Raw genomic sequence first — 20,592 nt, 5'->3', positions numbered from 1 at the left:
CATTGTACGAGTTGACTAAGAGACAAGTTTAATTTAAATCGAAAATTCTTGATGTAAAAACTTACTTGAAGCTGTCACCAACATCTTAGAAATGATATGGATTGAAAGAAAAAATGTAATTAATATGATAAAAACAACATATTTTACATATACAAATCTTTAATTTATCAGTGTGTTAGTGAAAAATACAACAGCACTATAAAGTTAGAATAAAATATCACAAAAATTGTATCACAGTAGAGAGGAGAAAAATATCTGAAATAAATAATATATATACATGTATCATTGATTTAGGTTATTTACCTACAAGAAAGTACAAAAATTAAGCTATACATAATATAATCTCGGATTAGTTTGTTATGGTTTAATGTAACACAAAAGTTATTCTTTGCTAATTATTGGAAATGGAACTAAACTAATCTGTCTTCTCGTAATATTCAGTCATTATCTAGGAGATAATCTAGATTGACATCTAAATATAGACATATTATAATGTTTATAGGTTTCATAATTTGCAAAATACAGGGTAGTATATCCGCCGACCTTGTAATCCGGTTTGCTAACAATAGGTGTATATAAAAGCCATAGTAAATGCATTTGACGTGCTTAACCGAAGTGCCACAATTCATGATGTCATGTAATGTCAAACTATTATAAATGGTGCAAATCGTTGTTCAACACAATACACACAATTGATGAAATCTTTCGATTTTTCAGGGTTTTTTTTTTAAACATTAACTGAAATGCATTTGTTATAAACGTATTTAAACACATATTTAAATTCCATATGAATAACTTCTATGTAATTTTGGTGTGTTTTTTTTTAGCGAAATTGAAAGAAATGCTATAAAACAACTGCCATTTACAGTCTACTTTCTTTTCTAGGTTAAGCGTTTAAACTTTTTACTGTTCTTCCACTGCGACGCTCGTGTCTTGAAACTTCATTAAAACTATGACGTAGGTTTGTGACTTCACGTTTCAACGTCGATGACGTCAAGCTCATTGCCATGCGCACCTGCATCAGCCACGGCTTTTCTTTAAAAGTATTAGCGATGGCCAGAGACTTGACAGCTCTATCCCGAGCATCCGTGCCTTGGTATTGGGACACTAAATTCATCATAGGAATAACAATATCATCTTCACGGACGCCGTTGTGATAGAAAAATGGCCGAAGGTCATGCTCCATGCTTATCGCCGGAAGTGCAACTGCTCCTTCCGCTTTAGACTTCCTGCCTTGCTGAAGCAGCATGGCGGAAGTAAGTTTCTTCTTCTTTTTATTTGCAAGGGACATCGAAGTTCCTGCTCTTTCCAGGGTTTTATCAGATTTAGCTGAGGTCAGGCTTCCTCTATCCCGATCTTTAGTCGGTTCTTTTGATGTTTCCTTATGTTCTTTATTTTCGCTTGTCGATTTCACTTTCATGTTTGGCATGGAAGCGCTTATATCCGTTTTCACTTTTGTAGTTAAGCCGGTTCGAATGTATTTTCGGCCTTTTTCTGGAACGACGCTTAATTTGTCAACTGGATCTAATCTTTCTTCTTCAGGGTTGCCATGGGCTACGGAAGGTTGAGACTGAGACAAGGTCATATTGATTCTATTCTTTTCCATGATTGGAGGAAGCTTTGTGTCTTTCTCTACATTCGAATCTTTATTATCACCGCCTTCTGGGGACTCGTCTCTTTCTGGCCCATCGGTTTTATCTCCTTTTAAAGCGTTCTTTAGTCCTGCGCCCAACATTGCACCAACGCTTGACCGCCCAACCATTTTACCCCATCGAGTATTTTGTCGAAATTTAGGTCCGTATGTTTGAACCGCCGTCAGGTGCTTGAAATAAGATTCCGGATCGCCGTCACTTTCTGACGTTGAAGTGTTGGTATTGTTTTCATTTGCTTGTCGTCTGCGGTCTTTCATACTTTGTACATTTTTTGATTTTCCGTTCATTGGACTGGCTGAAAATCCATCAACAATTACTCCATGACTCACCAGTGGCCCAGTATTGAAGGAACGCCGCTTCAGAGATGATTTATTCGGACCAAATTTCATAAATGCTTTTTCCTTACACCGTTCACACCAAAGTTTTATACGTCTAAATGTTTGTAAAGTCATAGACTGGCTACGAGTAACAGGGACTCGAACCCATTGTTTAGTCAACAAGAAGGAGGCACATGGTCGTTGTTTGTTTCGGAGTGCGAGATTGAGCGGGGTTAAACTGTGGCCGTCTCTAGCCATTGAGCACGTGATATCCGTGTTTACAAAAAGTCTTAACACTCCTAGTTGCCCGAACTCGGCTGCCTCGTGCACAGCTGACCTCATTGTTTCCACATGCGACTGTTCTTTGCACCATTGCCTGCTAGGATGCTCACCTATAGGCTCGTCTGGTCGGATGCCGGATTTTATGCAAGTTCTCGCAAGATCTACACATCCAAAATGAGCGGAAATGTACAAGACCACTTTCAGCTGAAATCGTGACTGAATCTCGTCTGATACAACCAAAGGCATCACGCTGGGAGTCAGGCCGAGTATACTGTAATTTATTAACTCCGTCCAGCCGTCCCAACTTTCCATGTAGACAGTGTCACCGCATTCTATGCTATAATCAAACAGGACGTGTCTGTCAAACAATTCTAAATTATCACGTGATACTAATCTAAAAATAGAAACCGGAAGTCCAGATTTCTTGGAAACCATTGTTCTTAAATCGTCTACCAGAAGTTTTTCAACGAAATAATCATCCATGATCTCAATTACTTCGCCACTGTGTGAACATTTTACAAACAAGACTGGCTTAACCTCCTCTTTCATGCAGACTTTCACCGTGGACCCTGGTACGATCCCCAAATCTGTAAAAATCCACGCATCGCTCAAATCTGACCCGGCGTACGACACCACCAGAACTTTTTTGTCTTGTTTTACCAAGTCGTCAAAATATATGTTTAGTTTGACCTGAAATGTAAAATCAGACATCTTTCTGTAAAAAAACATATAGCCGTGTCGTCAATATGAGTTTTAACCTAAACATATTCATTTGTGGTTTCAAGTAGATTTTTATAAGTAGGTGTGGTTCTGACTATCCTATCTTTTAAATTATGTTTGAAAATGTTTCCGATAAATTTTAGTTAGACCGATTTTGAAACTGATAACATTGCCGTTCAAGAAATTATGTATTACCTTGACCATAACCTATTTAATTTCTTAGATGCAGCTACATTTGTGTGTGTGTGGGGGCGGGACTTTTCATAATCAAATTTGGGTATATCAAGATGAGAACTTAAAGCTAGTCTGCAAGCACTGTACATCCTGGTTAGACTCCATGAATGTGCAAGTTGGCCTTGTTCTATACATATGGTAAAGGCTTATCACTTCCGGTTCTAGCAGGCTAAGCGCAGCTGCTGAAGTTAACACATTAGATAGGAGGTCCATGTTCACAACTATGCATGGTCGACAATGGTAAAATGATTTGCCTGATTGGAAATTGTTGTTTCTTTTTATTTGACGATTGATAACCGGATATGTATGTCTTTTCTTGTCCGTCCATAAATCCCTTTTCCTCATGGTGATTTAGAGTTACATATATGATACACATATTTGGACAGATTATAAATACTAAGCCTAATACCATAGCCTTCGCCTGTGCAATGCTTTATCTTTATTCTGACCTGGAGACCTTTTCTTTTTATTTCCAATTTCCATAGAATATTTTCGGATTATCCTAAAAGAATAGTGCGATAATCCCATTTAATCGTAATCCCTCAAATAACCCAGTTTTTTTGTTTTATTTTAGCACCGTTTGAACTTTCTTTAGTCCATAGGGGGACTTTATTTATTTATTTATTTATTGCAACAGTTATTTAATGGATGCAGTGTTTTTCGATAACTTGAATATAATGTAGTTATTTATACCAATTTACCTCAACAAGTTACTCAATGGACGACTAAAGATTTGAACTTCATGAACTTTTAGGGTTGAAAGAAGCCCGACCTTATCGGATTAAAACCACTTGACTCTTTGTACAAATATATTTCTTACATTGTCGCTCTAAATATGGAGTTTATAGATATGTTATATACATATTATATATTCCATATACGTTGGTCAATCTTCAAATTAGCTTTTCAACTAACTTACGAACGAACCATTTTTATACCTGGGCGCATACACGAAGGGCTTATGTTTTCTACTTGCTGGGTTTTAGCTATGTGTCGCAATATAACATTAACATTATATATATTAAATTATATGTAACCTTAATATTATATATATATGTAACCTAACCATTATATAGACATATTAACATTATATAGACGTAACTGTTACATTATATAGACATAATCTTAATATTATATAGACATAACCTTAACATTATATAGACATAACCTTAACATTATATAGACATAACCTTAATATTATATAGACATAACCTTAACATTATATAGACATAACCTTAACATTATATAGACATAACATTATATAGACATAATCTTAAAATTGTGAATTATAAATGTGACCTTAAGTAACCTTATTATTATATAATATGTAAACTTTACATTATATATAGTATGTATATATGTAACCTTAACATTATATGAAAGTAACCTTAACATCATTTAGAAGTAACCTTAACATTTTATAATACTGTACGTTTGTACCGTCACTTTTCATTAGATAATCGTGACGTTTATATAAAACTACATGTACTCGTATATAAACGTCACGATTATCTAATGAAAAGTGACGTTAAAATGTGCAGTATTATAGTGTCAAAAATCTTTATATCTAATAATATATATGTACATGTACCTTTAATATTATTTAGAAGTATTCTTAACATTATATAGATGTAACCTTAACATAATATAAAAAAGAAATAAGTTCAGCTTCAATTTTGACAGTGCCATTAATTTAAATTTTAAATGGTGACTGTAAAAAATCATGGCTTACGTATCACCGAATTAAGGCAAGGCGGTCAGTGGAAGTTAAGGCTAATTTGTATATTTATTTTAAAATTTATAGTTTACTGAATTAAATTGAAAGCGCAAAATATTGAAAGTGATCTTGGTTACTATATAATTATAAGAAATGTTTATGTCGTTGTTATAAATTGTTTATTATTCTTATTATTACTATTAGATCAAAATTTCATATATTTTTTCTCTTGCTAGTATAATTCGTTCAAAGCTTGTTTTAGTCTTTTATAAAAGGGATTTCGAGAATTTCTTTTATAAAATCTGATTCATGGCACCTTATACAAAAATTTATTATCATCGCCATTTATTTCAATTATTTAACAATAAACCTATAACGTCAACATGATGAAGCTTAAACATGTGTAGTAATAAAAATGAAGTGGGGGGAATGGCCGAGTGGTCAACTTGTCAAACTAGTAATCTAATGATAGACGCATGGTTTCAAACCCGGTCGAGGGGACAAGGCGTTGTTTCCTTGAGCAAGAAACTTTACACTCGTTGCTTTGTTCTGGTTGGTTCCAGGATCGGACACGGAAGTGTGACAATAGGCTTAAAACTACCTACATAATCGAACTAAGATAAATTCTGTATAAACCAATTTTAAAAATGTGAGATTTTGTGAGATCATTGTCAATTAAGATTTATGAAGAATTTGATTAAAGTAAATTGGTCTTTTCAATAAATGATAACATTGATAATGATTAGTATCAGACATAACAACAAACCATGAAATAATTATATAAGACTGTTGATGGATAGAGAGATGGTGTGAGATACATGATCCGATATTACATAATTTATATGTAAATAATAAATTATTTTAGAACAAAATATTATTTTTCATAATATAAATGTTCATTTAGAACTTTATCAACATTTTTCTGAGTAATAATTAGTAAAAATATCCATATGATACATTTCTATTGTTTTTTATCAACATTTGAAATATTTAAAGAAAATGTGTCCATTGAAGGCCAATCCACTTTAAAGTCACAAAAAATAACATGAAATTTCGCATTAAAACATACTGTGTATAATCATATGAAACTCTATATAGATAGATTGATAGATTAAAATATGATACTTATAAGTCAGTTATGTCAAATTCAGAAAATTGATACTTTAACCATTCAGTTAGTAAGTATATACATGTATAAATAAAAAATTCACCTGTATCATTTTCTTCACCTCCCCCACCGTCGACCCAAGAGGCACATCTATCGCGACCCTTTCTCCTTCGTGAACGCCAAATATCAACATGCTCGGTGCTCTTCGTGGTTTGCATTCGGAACTTATGGACATTAAATTTGAAAACTCCTTCTATCGCCACACTCGGAACCGTTTCGCTAAATCTCTTTAGAAACGGGAAAAAGGGAACTTTTCACTTAAAAGTCCCTTTCTTGCAGAATCCGATCTTTCTTTCCTTCAAACACTCGTGAATAAGTAAGTATCAAAACTCGAACAAGTCTTCAAAAATCTTGAAGTTTTTTGTGTGCAAAATTAAGATTCTACCCACAGTCTCGACACTGCCTTCTTTCTGAAAGATAGAAAATTAAAACATCCAACTTCAGTGATTTATTTGTATTTTGTGACACCACACTTGATTTTATTTAAATTTACTCTTAGCTTTAAGTATATAAAACGAGCGAAAATGTCAATAGGCGGGTATTTAGATTCGCTCGCAGACGCATTTACAATAAAACGAATTGTAAATTTTTCAAACTTATCTACCGACTTACACAGTGTTAAAGATGTTATATAATAATTAATACCAATTAATCCATGTTGAAAACCAACGATTATGCAATAATTCGCCATATTTTACAATCATAATGAACCCCATTGTACTCCACAAAATTTTATTGATAAGATTACCTGAATAATTAACAGCCATGGTTTTTAACTAGTTTTTCCCACAGATTTTAGTAATAATTTAAAGAGAAAAAATGCGCGTTTTACAACTCCTCTATGAATTTTCATACGCGCAATATTTCGGTTGAGCACCCAGTGGTAAACTAACACAGTCAGTTGATAAGCAAAATATATTTTGGAATTAAGCGGGGATTAAAGATCACGACGTTCAAAGTATTTAAGCGATTGGCCCGATTTGACTTTAATATTGTTAAGATTTGCCAACTTATTTTGTTTAGGACGTACCAGCCTGATGTAGATTGATATAAAATGTTAAATTTAATATTTCGTTTTGGCTACTGAACAAAAATATTAATATATATAGTGTAAACCGAGATAAGTTATAAACGATTTATTCCCTTAGCGGATAGAAACAATGGGCATAGCACATTTTTACTTAATTCAAGGTTGAAACATGACTTAACTTTTTAAGATAATCGTTCGAAATGTATAATTAAACCATTATGCAAAAAGAACACGCAAAAAAAAAAACTTGTGCGTCAGTCAGCTTAGCGGGAATAGTTGAAAATGTTAGTACCTGCAGACGAACAGCAAGTCTTCCATTCTTTTCGTTTATTATGTACCGATTATAAAGTAACCGTCTTTCCCTCACCCCTTTCCCGACTTTTAATAAAACTGTTGTCAGTAAAAAGATAAACAGAAATTTAAAACTGTTTTCGTTCTTTATCAACCTTACCAATGTACTTTTTTCCCATGTCTTAAAGAAAAACAACTCTTTTTGCATAATATAATGACTTTTATGTAATTTAAACTCCTTTTCGCTATTATTCATTTTATTGGGAAAAAGATATCGTTGCTGGCTATAGGTTTGGTAATTTAGAATTTAATATGTATGATATATACGGATGTCTCGAGTTTGTTTTTCTTGATCAAAATTAGCCTGGTCCTTGTGTATTGATGAAGATATATGACCGTCCAATTTAAGCTCGTAACTTATTGACAATAGCTTTATTAGTGCTATTTTATATCATTCTATTGAAGGTCTATCGGCTTATTTACATACAGTATTAAAGGCAGAATTAAAGGTAGCAAAGCGGGATTACGATCTACACTTGAACACCGGCAATAAAACACTTTAAGAAACTGGGTGAAATAAGACATTTAGAGTGCGAATATATCAAATGTATATCATAGCGTATCAAGTCTGTTTAAAACATTCAAGAGCAAGGAAAACAGTGCCGTCGTTATCAATACAAGATATGAGAAAGTCTTAAAGGCGTGTGCATATTGAAATAAAAAAATCTACAAAGTTGATATTGAATAAAAAGAGAACATTGTTTTATACATTTTTGTATCATAAGTAAATATCGAATCATGTGTATAGTAATTCTAAATAAATTGGCAATCTTTGCAAACAGTTCCTATGAAATACTTTGACCGTGCCGAAACCGGAAGTGCATGTTGTCAATTTGTTAACTTACTGTATCGATTTCTTAACAAAATATTGACACCGTTGAAGACTCGAGAGTACAAAAACAAAACATTTTTTCTGGCAAATAGTATTCATATAAGCAAATTCAATCTGAATAAGCGCATTTCAGGCATATTGATATAGTATATAATTAAAACTTTCGGTTTTTAAGATGTAGTTTGTTAATTAAACAACAAGTTCTGCCGCAATACCCCTTTAAATACATGAATACATAAGGTATCACACATGTTGTACAGATATATTAAGAAATAAGAGAAAACACTAAATCAAATCTAAAATGTACGATTTACGAGGATATATATTAACCTTTGAAGCATCATATTTCATAATTCTGCAAGTATACAAGCAGTCAAAAGAGGGGCATCAAATTACCAATGGTTAATTAAACAGGATAGCGATTAATTTAAAATATCCTTTTCATAATCTATCTAATCTTTTGAAAAAATATGAAAAGAGTCTTTCGTATGGAATGCATCATAGGTTCGGTATCGCATTTTATAAACATCTCTTTAATATACGCCTCAATAAGATCTGTGTATGTTTGTATATGTTTATTTACATGCGCTCAAAACGCCATATATCTTCTTTATATTCGAATTTCAATTGACTTTGTTAAGATGTAAACATTTTTCTGTCAGTAAGGTAAAACGTTGACAATAAACATGTTTTTTACAGAGTAAATGTCCTAAAGTTCATTGGATTCCCATGAATCTTTTTTAACTTGAATCATGTTTATATTTCTACATCAAAAACAGTAAATTGTTTATTCAGGTGTCAACATATTAATTATCTGCAAACTTGTTGCATTTATCATAACAATAATTATTTAAGTATTGTGTACGGTAGCAAGAAACAAGGTGCTGTCAAAATTGCCTCAGTATTCTAAATATTTGCACTCACAACTTAAAAATTTGTTTAAGGTTGCTCAATACAATATAATCCTATTACAAAATACAATCTTTTACAATAAATTAAATGGAATACAATACATTACATATACAATACAAAATACAATAAAGAATACAGTAAAACTTAATCTTATGCAAGATAATACAATATAAAACAAATGCAATACAAAATACAATATAAGATATTACACAATACAAAACAAATTGCAAGATACAATTCAAAATTCAATGCAATAAAATAAAATGCAATAAAATACATGGCATTGTTATACTTGGTAAATTTGGTATATGAAAAAAAGCTATTGACCGACATTTAAATTAAACATAACGTATCAATAAAAGTACGTGTTGAGTAAATTAAGTGGTCTGATCAACACAAAATTATAAATCAATCACAAAAAAAGTCAAATTTAAAAACTACTGAAAAATAAAGGGTTGTATCAAATGATCATTTAAAGTGGTTCATTAACCTTTTGATTACTATTAAAAGTATTAATTCTAGTCACCTTTTTATCATTCAATGACCCAAAACATAGTATCTATTTTTCTTCATTTTTTGAATACTTTAATACCTTTATATATAAGTGTCCAGTGACATTTTGAGTCATTATCAAGTTTTCTATTACATTATAGAACAGTATTATGACCTTGGCGGCAGTGTTCAATAACCTGATACCATGTATTTCAATTACCGTATATCATATACAGTCAGTAACCTTATATTTCTGTGTTTGGTTATCTTATACTTATTTATCATTCTCATTTCAAAAGTTATAGGGATCGTACTTGTAACATTTATTTCAAATTTACTGAATCATAGTACTTCCGGCGACAGAATACTGCCCGTAGCGATACCAGTTTTTCTTCAACATTTATTGAATTATGGTACTTTCGGTGATATAAGTGTTGTGAATTTAAGTGCCCGTAGCATACAGGTAGTCTGGGCTTAATGAGGGTCTATCTGCCCTTTCAGATACTGGGAGTACGGATCCCAAATTTTCTTCAACATTTACTATATGGTACTTCCAGTGAGAGAGGTGTTGTGAATTCTTTCAGCTCATAGTGATCTTACATTCAATTCATAATTTGCCTCCAAAATCTTTAGAATCGTAGTCTTTCCGGAGAGATAATGGGTATGAATTCGTACAGCTCATAGCGATCTTAAATGTGTCTTCCAAATTTATTTGATCGGTATTTCGGGTGACAAAACTGTTGTAAATGAACTGTAATATACTTTTACTAAGGCAAAATGAGCAAAAGTGAGGAGCTTTTTCCTTATATAGATCTACAACATCTTTTTCTTATTTAAAAGGTGTTTTGTTAATACCCAAATGCGTATTTATGATTCATTCAATAGTGCTTATTCGTTTCTGAGGCATATTGTGTCTTTAAGCTATACATGTACTAGCCTTTTAAAGCACAGATTTTTAATTAACTATGTATTACAAAGAAATATGTAAGTAAGTAAGTAAGTAAGTAAGTAAGTAAGTAAGTAACGACTTTATTTAACGAGGCTTACACATTCAGTTTCCCGATCTTCCATGTGGGCCTCAGAATATGTTGTCTATGTTCTCAAGCAGACAAAGAAAGTGCACAGTGCAAACAGCATTTTCAGTCCACATATATATTACCAGATGAAAGTAAAAATATACAAAGAATAACCCTTGCTGCGTTAGTCACGCAGTAGAAATATGGGGATAAATACTGCAAAAGCAGTCATTCATTGGATAAAACATGAATAATCATTACTTAAATTGTGAATATTGTTTACTTTTCTTAACATCTTAGTACATTTATCTCAAAAGTGATTTTCTTGGAATTTTTTGGCGTATATAGAGGCATTCACCTATAAATGGTGAAATTGGTCAAGCCTTAGAAATAAGACAGTATAGATACAATGCATTTAGGTTTAAATGCGCTAAACTCCTAGTATACTTAAAAGTAAAAGTTTATTCTTTGCAAGTGCTACTTTGAGTAGAAGTGTTATGAAATGTCAAGTATAACAGACGCTCCTTAATCGGTAAATGTTAAAATAACACTTCTTCTCAAAGGTCCATTTTTTTCTACAATAAAAACCCATTTAATTTGTTTGGTTTGGACATACTTTAATTTCTCTGATCAAACAGACATAAGATTTATTCCAATTTAAAGTATGGCCTTAAATAACCAGATATATAGATTTACCGACATAACAAATATTTTGATTAGCTGTCCAAACATCTAACGAAACTATTTATAGATTAATATTACTATAGTGAACGCTTTGAAATCTTTGGACACAATTCCTGGCTTTTTTGCCACTGGATCGTTAATTTAATTCTTAAACAAATGTTTTACTTAAATTTCCGAATATGTTATAGAAATGTGATTCGGATTTGTGGGGGCTCTCTGTTAACTTTATAGTTTGTCTTTTTTGTACATTTTGCGGCACGGTGTTTATTTAACGGAAATCATTGGTAGCAAAATAGTCTTGGCTATAAAAACCTTGATTTGTCTATTAATGTAAAAAAAGCAATGTCATTGATATATTCAATCTTTACATTAAGTTATGACCGATTTGAAAGCTTGACGTAATAAAGATCAACATTTAACTACAAGAAGAATAAAGACATCAAAATTTAATAGGAACTATTAAACGATCGGATATCTTTTATGATGTCGAAAAATATAAATGTTACCTAAAAAAATAATTTTTATAAAAATAAGTTTTCGAAATTATATATTTTTTGGAGCTACCGACTGTGTCATCTTTAGCAAAATTACAAGAATTCGTTCATTACTTTTATGTACAAATTAAATGATAAAAATTGTGAAATAATAGTTATTTAGGTACTTTTAGCGTCTGAATAAAACTTAAGTGTTGATAATCTTGTAACATGGTCCAAAAAGGTGATGTCGAACAAGTGTTCTTATTAAAAGTATTACCCTTCACCTTATACATACTGCACATGCGCAAGAAAAAAACACACGGTCAAAGTTACAGAAGAAAAATGCATGTAATTATTCATTCAGAATTTGGTTTGGAAATGGACGGTCAGATATATTTTTCCACTATTCTAATCATACGAAATCGGAACTATTTTGCTATGGCAATGATTCCGTATTTAAACTTGTATGTTATGGCATGAAGCATAATTGCTTTATCAAAACAACAGACTACTTGTTTTCAGAGGCTGGGATTCGAGATTGATTTTGCAACTCTAAGATTTACCCATCATTCAAAATCTGGCGTTTGCATTATACAAAACAAACAAACAAACAAACAAACAAACAAACAAACAAAGGATCTGTATTCTGTTGTACTGACAAAATGTATCCGAATAACTCTTGTAACACGTTATGGAAAGTAAACCTGACATTCTTTCAGTTAATTAATTCGTTCCCTTTCTTATTGTAATACATGCGTATTTGTTATCATATTTCAGCACTTTTTCATTATTCAGTAACTCGAGACAAAATCACACTGGGTAATTAGTTCTCAAATGTGTGACCTATTTATTTTCCATGTCAGTTAAATTCTACTACGATTATTGTTATACAAGGACAATTATTACAATTTACAAATACATGAAAATGTTTGAAGTTCGATAGATAAAAGAAAAACACAGGACATTGTCGCTATAAAATGTCAAATTAGAGCTCATATCATGTAAACAATAGATAAAAAAGAATAAATGTTTGCTCCAAAAAAAAGTTTAAAAGGGTTATATGGTATATGTATTGTTTGAAAATTTGAAAAACAGACATTCTACCAGAAGTAAAAAAAAAACGCTTATTTTAACAAATGTTGTGAAGTTATTAATACTTAAACCCCGGTATGTGTGTTTTGTTTAATTGAAGGGTATAGTTGAAAAGTAAATTATCTAAATAAACAGAGGAGAAAAGATTCAACAGTGCCGCTGTATACATGTAAATATAAACATTTCCCGCTTACAAGGTATTTAACAAAGGCTCTTTGGCAATGCACTCTTACCTTTTCCGTAATTTAAAGTATTTCACTACAGAAATATAAGTCCGTTCTCGCTGAGTATGTGAACTTTATTTTTGACAATTCAGTTTTTCTAGAATAATTAAAGAAGTATCGTACCCATTGCCGAATCGATGTATATTGGCACACTGACACATTGTAATAATGATACACTTTTGTTTTTCATTTATGATTTTTTGAACAACAATCTCACTATTTGTACGAGAAAATCATAATGTTTCATAGTCAATTAGTTTTCACAGGAGTTATTCTTAATTTGCTTCTATTTTTTCTAACATTACATGCCGTCACCTATCTGTCTCAATTAAATGGCTCGTATAAATCTGGAAGATTTCGCTTTATCTATGATAATATGCAGTTATATTTACCAAAGATTCTATTTTATTAAAAAAATGTTTCGTTTACAAATTTAACAAAAAAATGTAATATAAAGACGTTATAAACAGAACAGAATTAGTAAATATTATTGTAACAGTATCATAAAGGATTGATTAAAGTTTCATACGAGACTGACAGTGTTAAAACTATTTAATTTGAATTAAGCAGATATCACAGAATCGCTTGCCCCCTCGCACCTATAAATTTTAAATCCTGCCAGGAACTATGCATGCTTTATGTGACTGAGTAAGCTATATGACTGATTCACATGATGGTCAGGTGTTCTCTACTCCGGTACTACCCATTTAGTCCTTTCTCTACCATTTAAACTGGAAATTTGTTATGTGACTTCACAATGGCGGTCTGACAAAAACCCAATTTAATTAACATATTTAAATAAAGTAAAGATGGAAAAGCATCTCCAAAATTATGGTGTCTTTTTTTAAAGAAAAAACAACAACAATGAGTTGTTACTCATTAATACTAACATCTACTTCTTTTTACCAAGATTATAAGTATAAAGATATCTTAATGGAAGGGTAATGTTAGTTAAATCTACACCTATACAATTTGTAACCAATTCTAGATATGAAATGACCCCTGCCACATGCTGTCCATCAAAACTAAAACAAGACGTATTGCAGATAATCGGGTACGAAATACGTTTTAATACTATCAAAACATTTTTGACATTATAATATTTGAAACTGTATTAAATTTCAATTTAATGTCGCTCATTCTTTAAGACAACGGCTTATCGTGACTTAAGTGTTATCTAAACCTAACCAGGTGACAGATTCATGTTTTAAGGTTGTGATAAAATAACCCATATACAATTTACAGTTTTTACTTTTTATTTTTACCAAATTATAATTTGGACCAGGTTCGATACATCAACGTGCTCGGCCCACAACTTATACTAGATGATCCCAAATATGAACGAGTTAAAAATGAAAACTTAGTATCGATTTAAATCGAAATACAAGTATCGAGTATTGTACATAGAGCTAGGATAGACAAAAACTTGAAAATATTTTTTTTGTTCAAAAGAGCCTGATAACCATTATCTACTGATCACTAAATTTCTTTGACATGCCTGCTTCTGATATATAAATGCTAAATGCCCTCAGATAAATCGCTAATAGTGACTTTTCAATATATCGTTCATATATACCTTCCGATATATCGTTAATATTTAGCCTCTGACATATCGCCTATATATCGTCCAGGATATAATACCAACCGATATATCGTTGCTGTTTATCTTCCGATATATCGTTGATATAAACATTACGCTTTATATAATCAATGTCATCCATAATTTATGCTGAAAACTCGATATTTACCGATATACCCCACTTAGAATTATATAATCCCCCTCCCCCTTCATTTAAATGTCTCTACCGATCAACCATTTACAATCGGGATTACATTATTTGTTACATTATGGCAGCCCGAATATAAACGATTACATTACAGGCTTAACATAGATACATAAAATATGCAAATTGTACTCTAACAAAATGGTTTTGACTTCATGGCTTTGAATATTTGATGAATAGATAATCGATCGTCGTTATTTCGTTTAATTAAACTGATAAAAACATCCATAAATACATCCAATATACGTGTATAAACAAATCCGGTGTGGATTTCTTAGTATAGACCTGAAGCCAAATCTATCGGTTGAACGTTTTGTTTAAATGTAACATAACAATTGATCATCAATTATTTTTTACAATAGCAATCTAATTTGCTGGAGTTTATAAGGGTTAAACAGTATCATGGACAAAGTAAGATACATGTTAAAGCTCCTGACAGAGCGTACTAAGTTATAACGTAATTAAAGTAGGGATTTTATACTCGCCCTGCTAGGTTTGAGTTATTCGTCAACGCGGCAAGACTAGTGTCATACGAACAAATAATGATGTTTTCCGTACGGAAAATAATCATTGCTTTATGGTCATTTTCTAATGTACATTACCTATAAGAACCATACTTGACGTGCATGTACATGCATTTTATGAAATAGAGATAAATCAGGTTTAGTTTTATTAAAATCCAACCAGTAAATAAATTTGAATGTTTATATTATTATAGATATCATCATAATCATGATCAACTTCACCACAATTATCATTCATATTACTATGTACCTTTAAATATTTTTACATTTAATATTGTTATGTACCACATTTATCAGATTACTTAAAGACCCATAATTCCTTAGAAATGATTTTGTTTTTATTTCTCAAAAGCTTTATTTTTGGTTTTCTATTATAGTTTCCAAAATGTTGATGTTTGATCTTTGTATAGAGAAAAAAGTTTCTGAGGCATAATATGCCTTTAATAAGACAAGTACCAAAACCCGTGGGAAACATGTAAACGCATCAAAAAAAAATCTTAGAGAAAATATTTTTAAACATTCAATACATACAAATCATCTCCTATTCTTTTCAAATACTCAAAAAATGTTTATTCGGGCCAACTTTATTATTGTGCCATTCTTTCCCACTGTAATCATATCTCCCAAAGAACACTCTATGCCCTTAAAACATGCATACATTAAACCGTCCTGAATAACTATTCATACATATTACAAAGTTAACATTTCACAAATTAAGTATTTGTTTTGCTTTATCCAAATATATGAAGAGGAAAAAAAAGAAGATATCTTTTTTACCTTTAGAATAATATCCAGGTCATAAAATGATGAATAGAAATATGTAATAATAATATATCTCTATTGAATTATTCCAATGCACGTAAACTCCGGACGCAGTTTTCATAAAACTGGCGATTTTTTTATTTCAACAAAACACGCAATTTGTAACCCTGCCGTGTTAAAAGATCGATCTTTACGAAGAGTTATAAAGCACGGTATTTTAGAACAGATAATGGGCACACTATAGTTAGTTTTTAAAGCCTCTGAATATATCACCGATATTACGTTGATATTTTATTATTATTGTATTGGATTTTTTTAAAGATACAAAATCATTTAGGTTTGTCAATAGGCTGACCTCGAAATTATTAACAAAATAAAGTGGCATATGAAAAAAGAAATTGCTAAGCAAACATGCGAAGTTATTTTAGCTTATATTAGACATAGAACTAGCGATGAAGGGAACTAAAAGTTAAAGAGCAAACACAAATTTAAATCTGCGCTATTGTCCTCAGTTTACTTCTATACACTTGGTATTCTAAAAAGGAAAAATTATTTGCCATGTCATTTTTGACTTGAAGGGGTTCAATTTCTTGACCACGTGAACAAGATTCAAACAAATATAAATATATGATCTGAAGTGTTCAATATAGAAGAGATAAAAGGTGGACATGAGAGTCCGGCCATATTTTCATAATTCCGAATGACTATAAACACCTACGTACTAGTTTTATTTGAAGGTCTTATCAGGTTATCCCGATGATGAAGTTTGTTAAGATTTAGCCTTTGAAAGTTTCCTTCGTTTGTTCTTTCGGTTCAGTTTTTTTTTCTAATATATTTCAAATCCTTTCTTGTATAGGGTTTAAACAATGTGAAAATATTACCATTAAACAAACAAATGTAATTTGCATTTACATAAGAAGCCAACAAATTTACTGAAGTATATATGAGCCGCGTCATGACAAAACCAACATAATGGGTTGCGACCAGCATGGATCCAGACCAGCCTGCGCGAATGCGCAGGCTGGTCTGGATCCATGCTGGTCGCAAACGCATTATGTTGGTTTTGTCGTGACAAGGCTCATAGGGACATTTATCAAAGGTTCGGAGCTCAGGGATTCCAACCTTAAGTGCTACCACACATATAACCGTCACAATTTATACCACTTGAAACCGAGTAATCTGGTGAAAATGAAACCTTATGCCTAAGTGCATAGTTACCGGTTCCATACTTTGAAATCTCATGGTTAAATATTTTTGCAACTAAACAGTATGTTTACTTTAAACAGTTTAAAGAGACCAGCTGTTGTCCTGGATTAAAAATCAAGTTCAATTCGTTCATTGATGTCATACTACTCTATGCATTTATATACATAAGAAAAACGTTACAACTGTTACAACTGATAAATCAGTATAAAAGAAAAAGAAGGAAAAGAAGAAGAAGAAGAAAAGATAAATCAGTAGAAAATGTTTTGATTTTTAGCATAATTGGCCACACAAATGTATCATAACGGCGAAATCCTGTATGATTTTTTTCAAGTTGGTTTCTAGTCACGTCGACACTGTTAAAGGTCATTAAAGATTTTCATGTTTACTTGAAGAGGAAAACCCTAGATGCACCCCCTCCCATCTCTTTAGGTGCATTATATAGAACTAGTCTGAATTATAAAAGTCAAAAGTAATGCAATGCACTAATAGATCAAATGTGTAGGTAATTTTCGTCTGACATTTCTTAGTACAGTGACAGTTGATCCGATGATAATGACGTCAGATCATATTTTTATTTTAATATAGACGACCTTTTGATAATATCAAGACCCTGTAGAAATCTTTTTAAAAATCCTAAAGTTTCATTCAAAATTCGTTAACAAAATATGAAAAGGACGTTTTATGCGAGCCAGACACCTTTGTACGCATGGAAAAACATTACGTGGTGTTTTATCATAAAATTGTAAGTTAAAGAATAACATTGTGGCATTTAGTGTAGATTTAACGACGGATCTGTAGATCTATCATCTCCTAAAGAAAATGAAAAATATCGATGAGAAAGATATCAATTTGTTTTGAAACTTGATTCAATCTTCATTTTATTATGCATTGAAATATTGTCCCCTTTATCCAAAAACTCACTTGAAAAGAAGTCAAACTTCATAATGCCTTAGAATTTATCAAGTCATTTCACAAACGTGACAATTCATTTACAATTATATGCTTTTAACGTTTCAATAGGGTCTATTTATTTTTGGCTTTTTGAAATTGCTTAATATGTTTTATAATAGCAATTTGCGCTTAAAGATATATAGTTTTCTTAAGAACATATTGTATTGCGCCTCTTGTGAGTGTTAATTGAATACTGCAGATTTGAGTTAGATACTTATTAAACCATCAATTCAAAAAGAATATCTATTGAAATAAAATGCAGTTTTTTAAACATTTCAAATTAATGACAATGTATCAGTAAATAACGTACGTTACCGTTGGCCTATTTAAAATGTTCAATATCTATTTTTAAATATAATTATATATGTTTATGCAAAATAAAGCGTAAACATGAAGAGAAGAAGAAGAAACAGAAGAAGAAGAAGAAGAAAAAAGAGGAGGAGGAGGAGAAGAAGAAGGTGAAGAAGGAGAGAAGAAGGTGAAGAAGAAGATGATGATGATGAAGAAGAAGAAGCTAGGCGAGTAGATGAGGAAGTAGAGAAAACGAATCTGAACGTTCAAATCACAAAAAAGTTTTACCTTCAATGTTCAATGTATCCAGAAATTTCTTCCAAATGACAATGTTTAGTGTTGCCTTAACAATCTTAAAGTCAGAATTAATCTACTAAAATGACGTATCGCTTTCAATTGCCTTAGCGCGCAGTAATTTCTATTTGATTGTCGGTGCAATTTTCCCTATTCTAAGTAGGTAATAACCTCGATTAATTTGCTTGATCATGTTAGAAAATTAGATATAAACGTATCGATTTCATTCCGATCTACCGGATATATAAACGCTTAATCTTCATTAGAATGTCCGTGCTTTTCATGACTTTTATTACCGTCTGCTGAAACCGGAAGTGCCTGAAACGCGAATTCTTCGATGTACTATAGACGCTGTCATATTTGACAAGTCCTTACCAACAAAACACATGTCGTGTTTAGCGAGCTTATCAATTAATGATGTATCGTTCTCTATATCAAAATCAGAAGCAGCAAGCAAAGTTGTATTTTGTTTCCTAATATATTATGTTAGTCGGATAACTCTTAAGGTTTTATTACATGCAGATAAAGTTTATCTTACGAGGACATTTTAAATAATGTAATTAATAAATGCACCGCTTATGTAACGACGCCTCCATCCCCGGAGAGTAGCAGCAACTCTCTGGCAAGATCACCATTTCGTGTAATTTAGACCCATTATTTAAGCGCCAAAACAAATCCACGACAATGACCGGCATGTAGTGAAGATAGACAGGAGGTAAAAACTTCGCCCCCCGTGGTGACCCTTCGAAATTTCATCTAGATAGAAAACATTTTATCTTCATACATATTTTCTTGTTTGACAACATTTTAATACAAATATATGTGATCTAAAGTTGTAAAATTTAATTAAAGAGTACGCATAAACAAAAATAAATCATTTAGTTCACGCGAGAAATAATGATATTTCAACAGACTAATGGAACTAGCCCTTTCTTTAAAGGTTTTGTCAGAGCTGGTCTTTTATTCGACACATAGTGAAATATTCACGGTCAAGTTCATCATACAATCTAAGAACCTTGAATTTCAGGAGACCACCCGAAGAACGTTACACCAGATTTTTCATTAAAAATTTACGGACAGAATAAAGCAAAGCAAAACAAAACAAAACACACTTGTCTCTATAACGACTGACATTGCATTTTCATTATAACAATTACAAACAGAATCAGTATAACAATATATTCCGTCAATCATATTAATTAATTAAACATGCATTTCCCAGGTTCCTTTTCAAATTCAGAAATGCGAGACTTGTTATGATTAACGTGGACCTGTCGATAAATTTCTATTTCATAACGAACGTTTTTTCCCTCTATGATATTGAAAATGAATTAAGAATTAATTGGAAAATGATACCGTATTGAGAAAAGCCATTCGATTGCAAAATTCATTAAAGAATTAATGGAAACAACGTTTGTCACTGGGAGATAATCACTGAGCTACGAATAAAAAATTATGCTAAACAAATGTTATGATGTTGTCAACAAATAAACAGAATACGTGAATAAAATGGAATATTTCATAGTAGGCAGAATGGGGTAGTGGGGGTCTTGGAAATTGAACATCTGTATGCAATAAGAA

The 20,592-nt window shown here is 31.7% G+C and overlaps 1 protein-coding gene across 3 annotated transcripts; it reads right to left on the bottom strand.

Annotated features, from left to right (window-relative positions):
• Positions 1-141: 141 nt before the first annotated feature.
• LOC132721316 (uncharacterized) lies at positions 142-19,281 on the bottom strand. 3 transcript variants are annotated; one of them, XM_060705598.1, is made up of 3 exons: positions 19,006-19,281; positions 6,134-6,500; positions 142-2,941 (listed from the first exon to the last, which is right to left on the bottom strand). In XM_060705598.1, exons 2-3 carry the CDS (start codon positions 6,263-6,265, stop codon positions 887-889), a joined length of 2,187 nt encoding a protein of 728 aa, XP_060561581.1. In that variant the 5' UTR covers positions 6,266-6,500; positions 19,006-19,281; the 3' UTR covers positions 142-886. The 3 variants fall into 3 exon arrangements, with proteins under 3 accessions (XP_060561581.1, XP_060561580.1, XP_060561579.1); XM_060705597.1 differs by lacking the exon at positions 19,006-19,281 and adding an exon at positions 16,285-16,456; XM_060705596.1 differs by lacking the exon at positions 19,006-19,281 and adding an exon at positions 6,839-6,998.
• Between the last annotated feature and the right edge of the window lie 1,311 nt (positions 19,282-20,592).

This window comes from Ruditapes philippinarum, unplaced genomic scaffold (genome assembly GCF_026571515.1).
Source record: "Ruditapes philippinarum isolate M1 unplaced genomic scaffold, ASM2657151v2 ctg1039_1_1_1_1, whole genome shotgun sequence".
NCBI classification, from domain to species: Eukaryota; Metazoa; Mollusca; class Bivalvia; order Venerida; family Veneridae; genus Ruditapes; species Ruditapes philippinarum.
The sequence above is the reverse complement of the archived record's forward strand: the minus strand, read 5'-3'. Positions and strand labels throughout refer to the sequence as shown.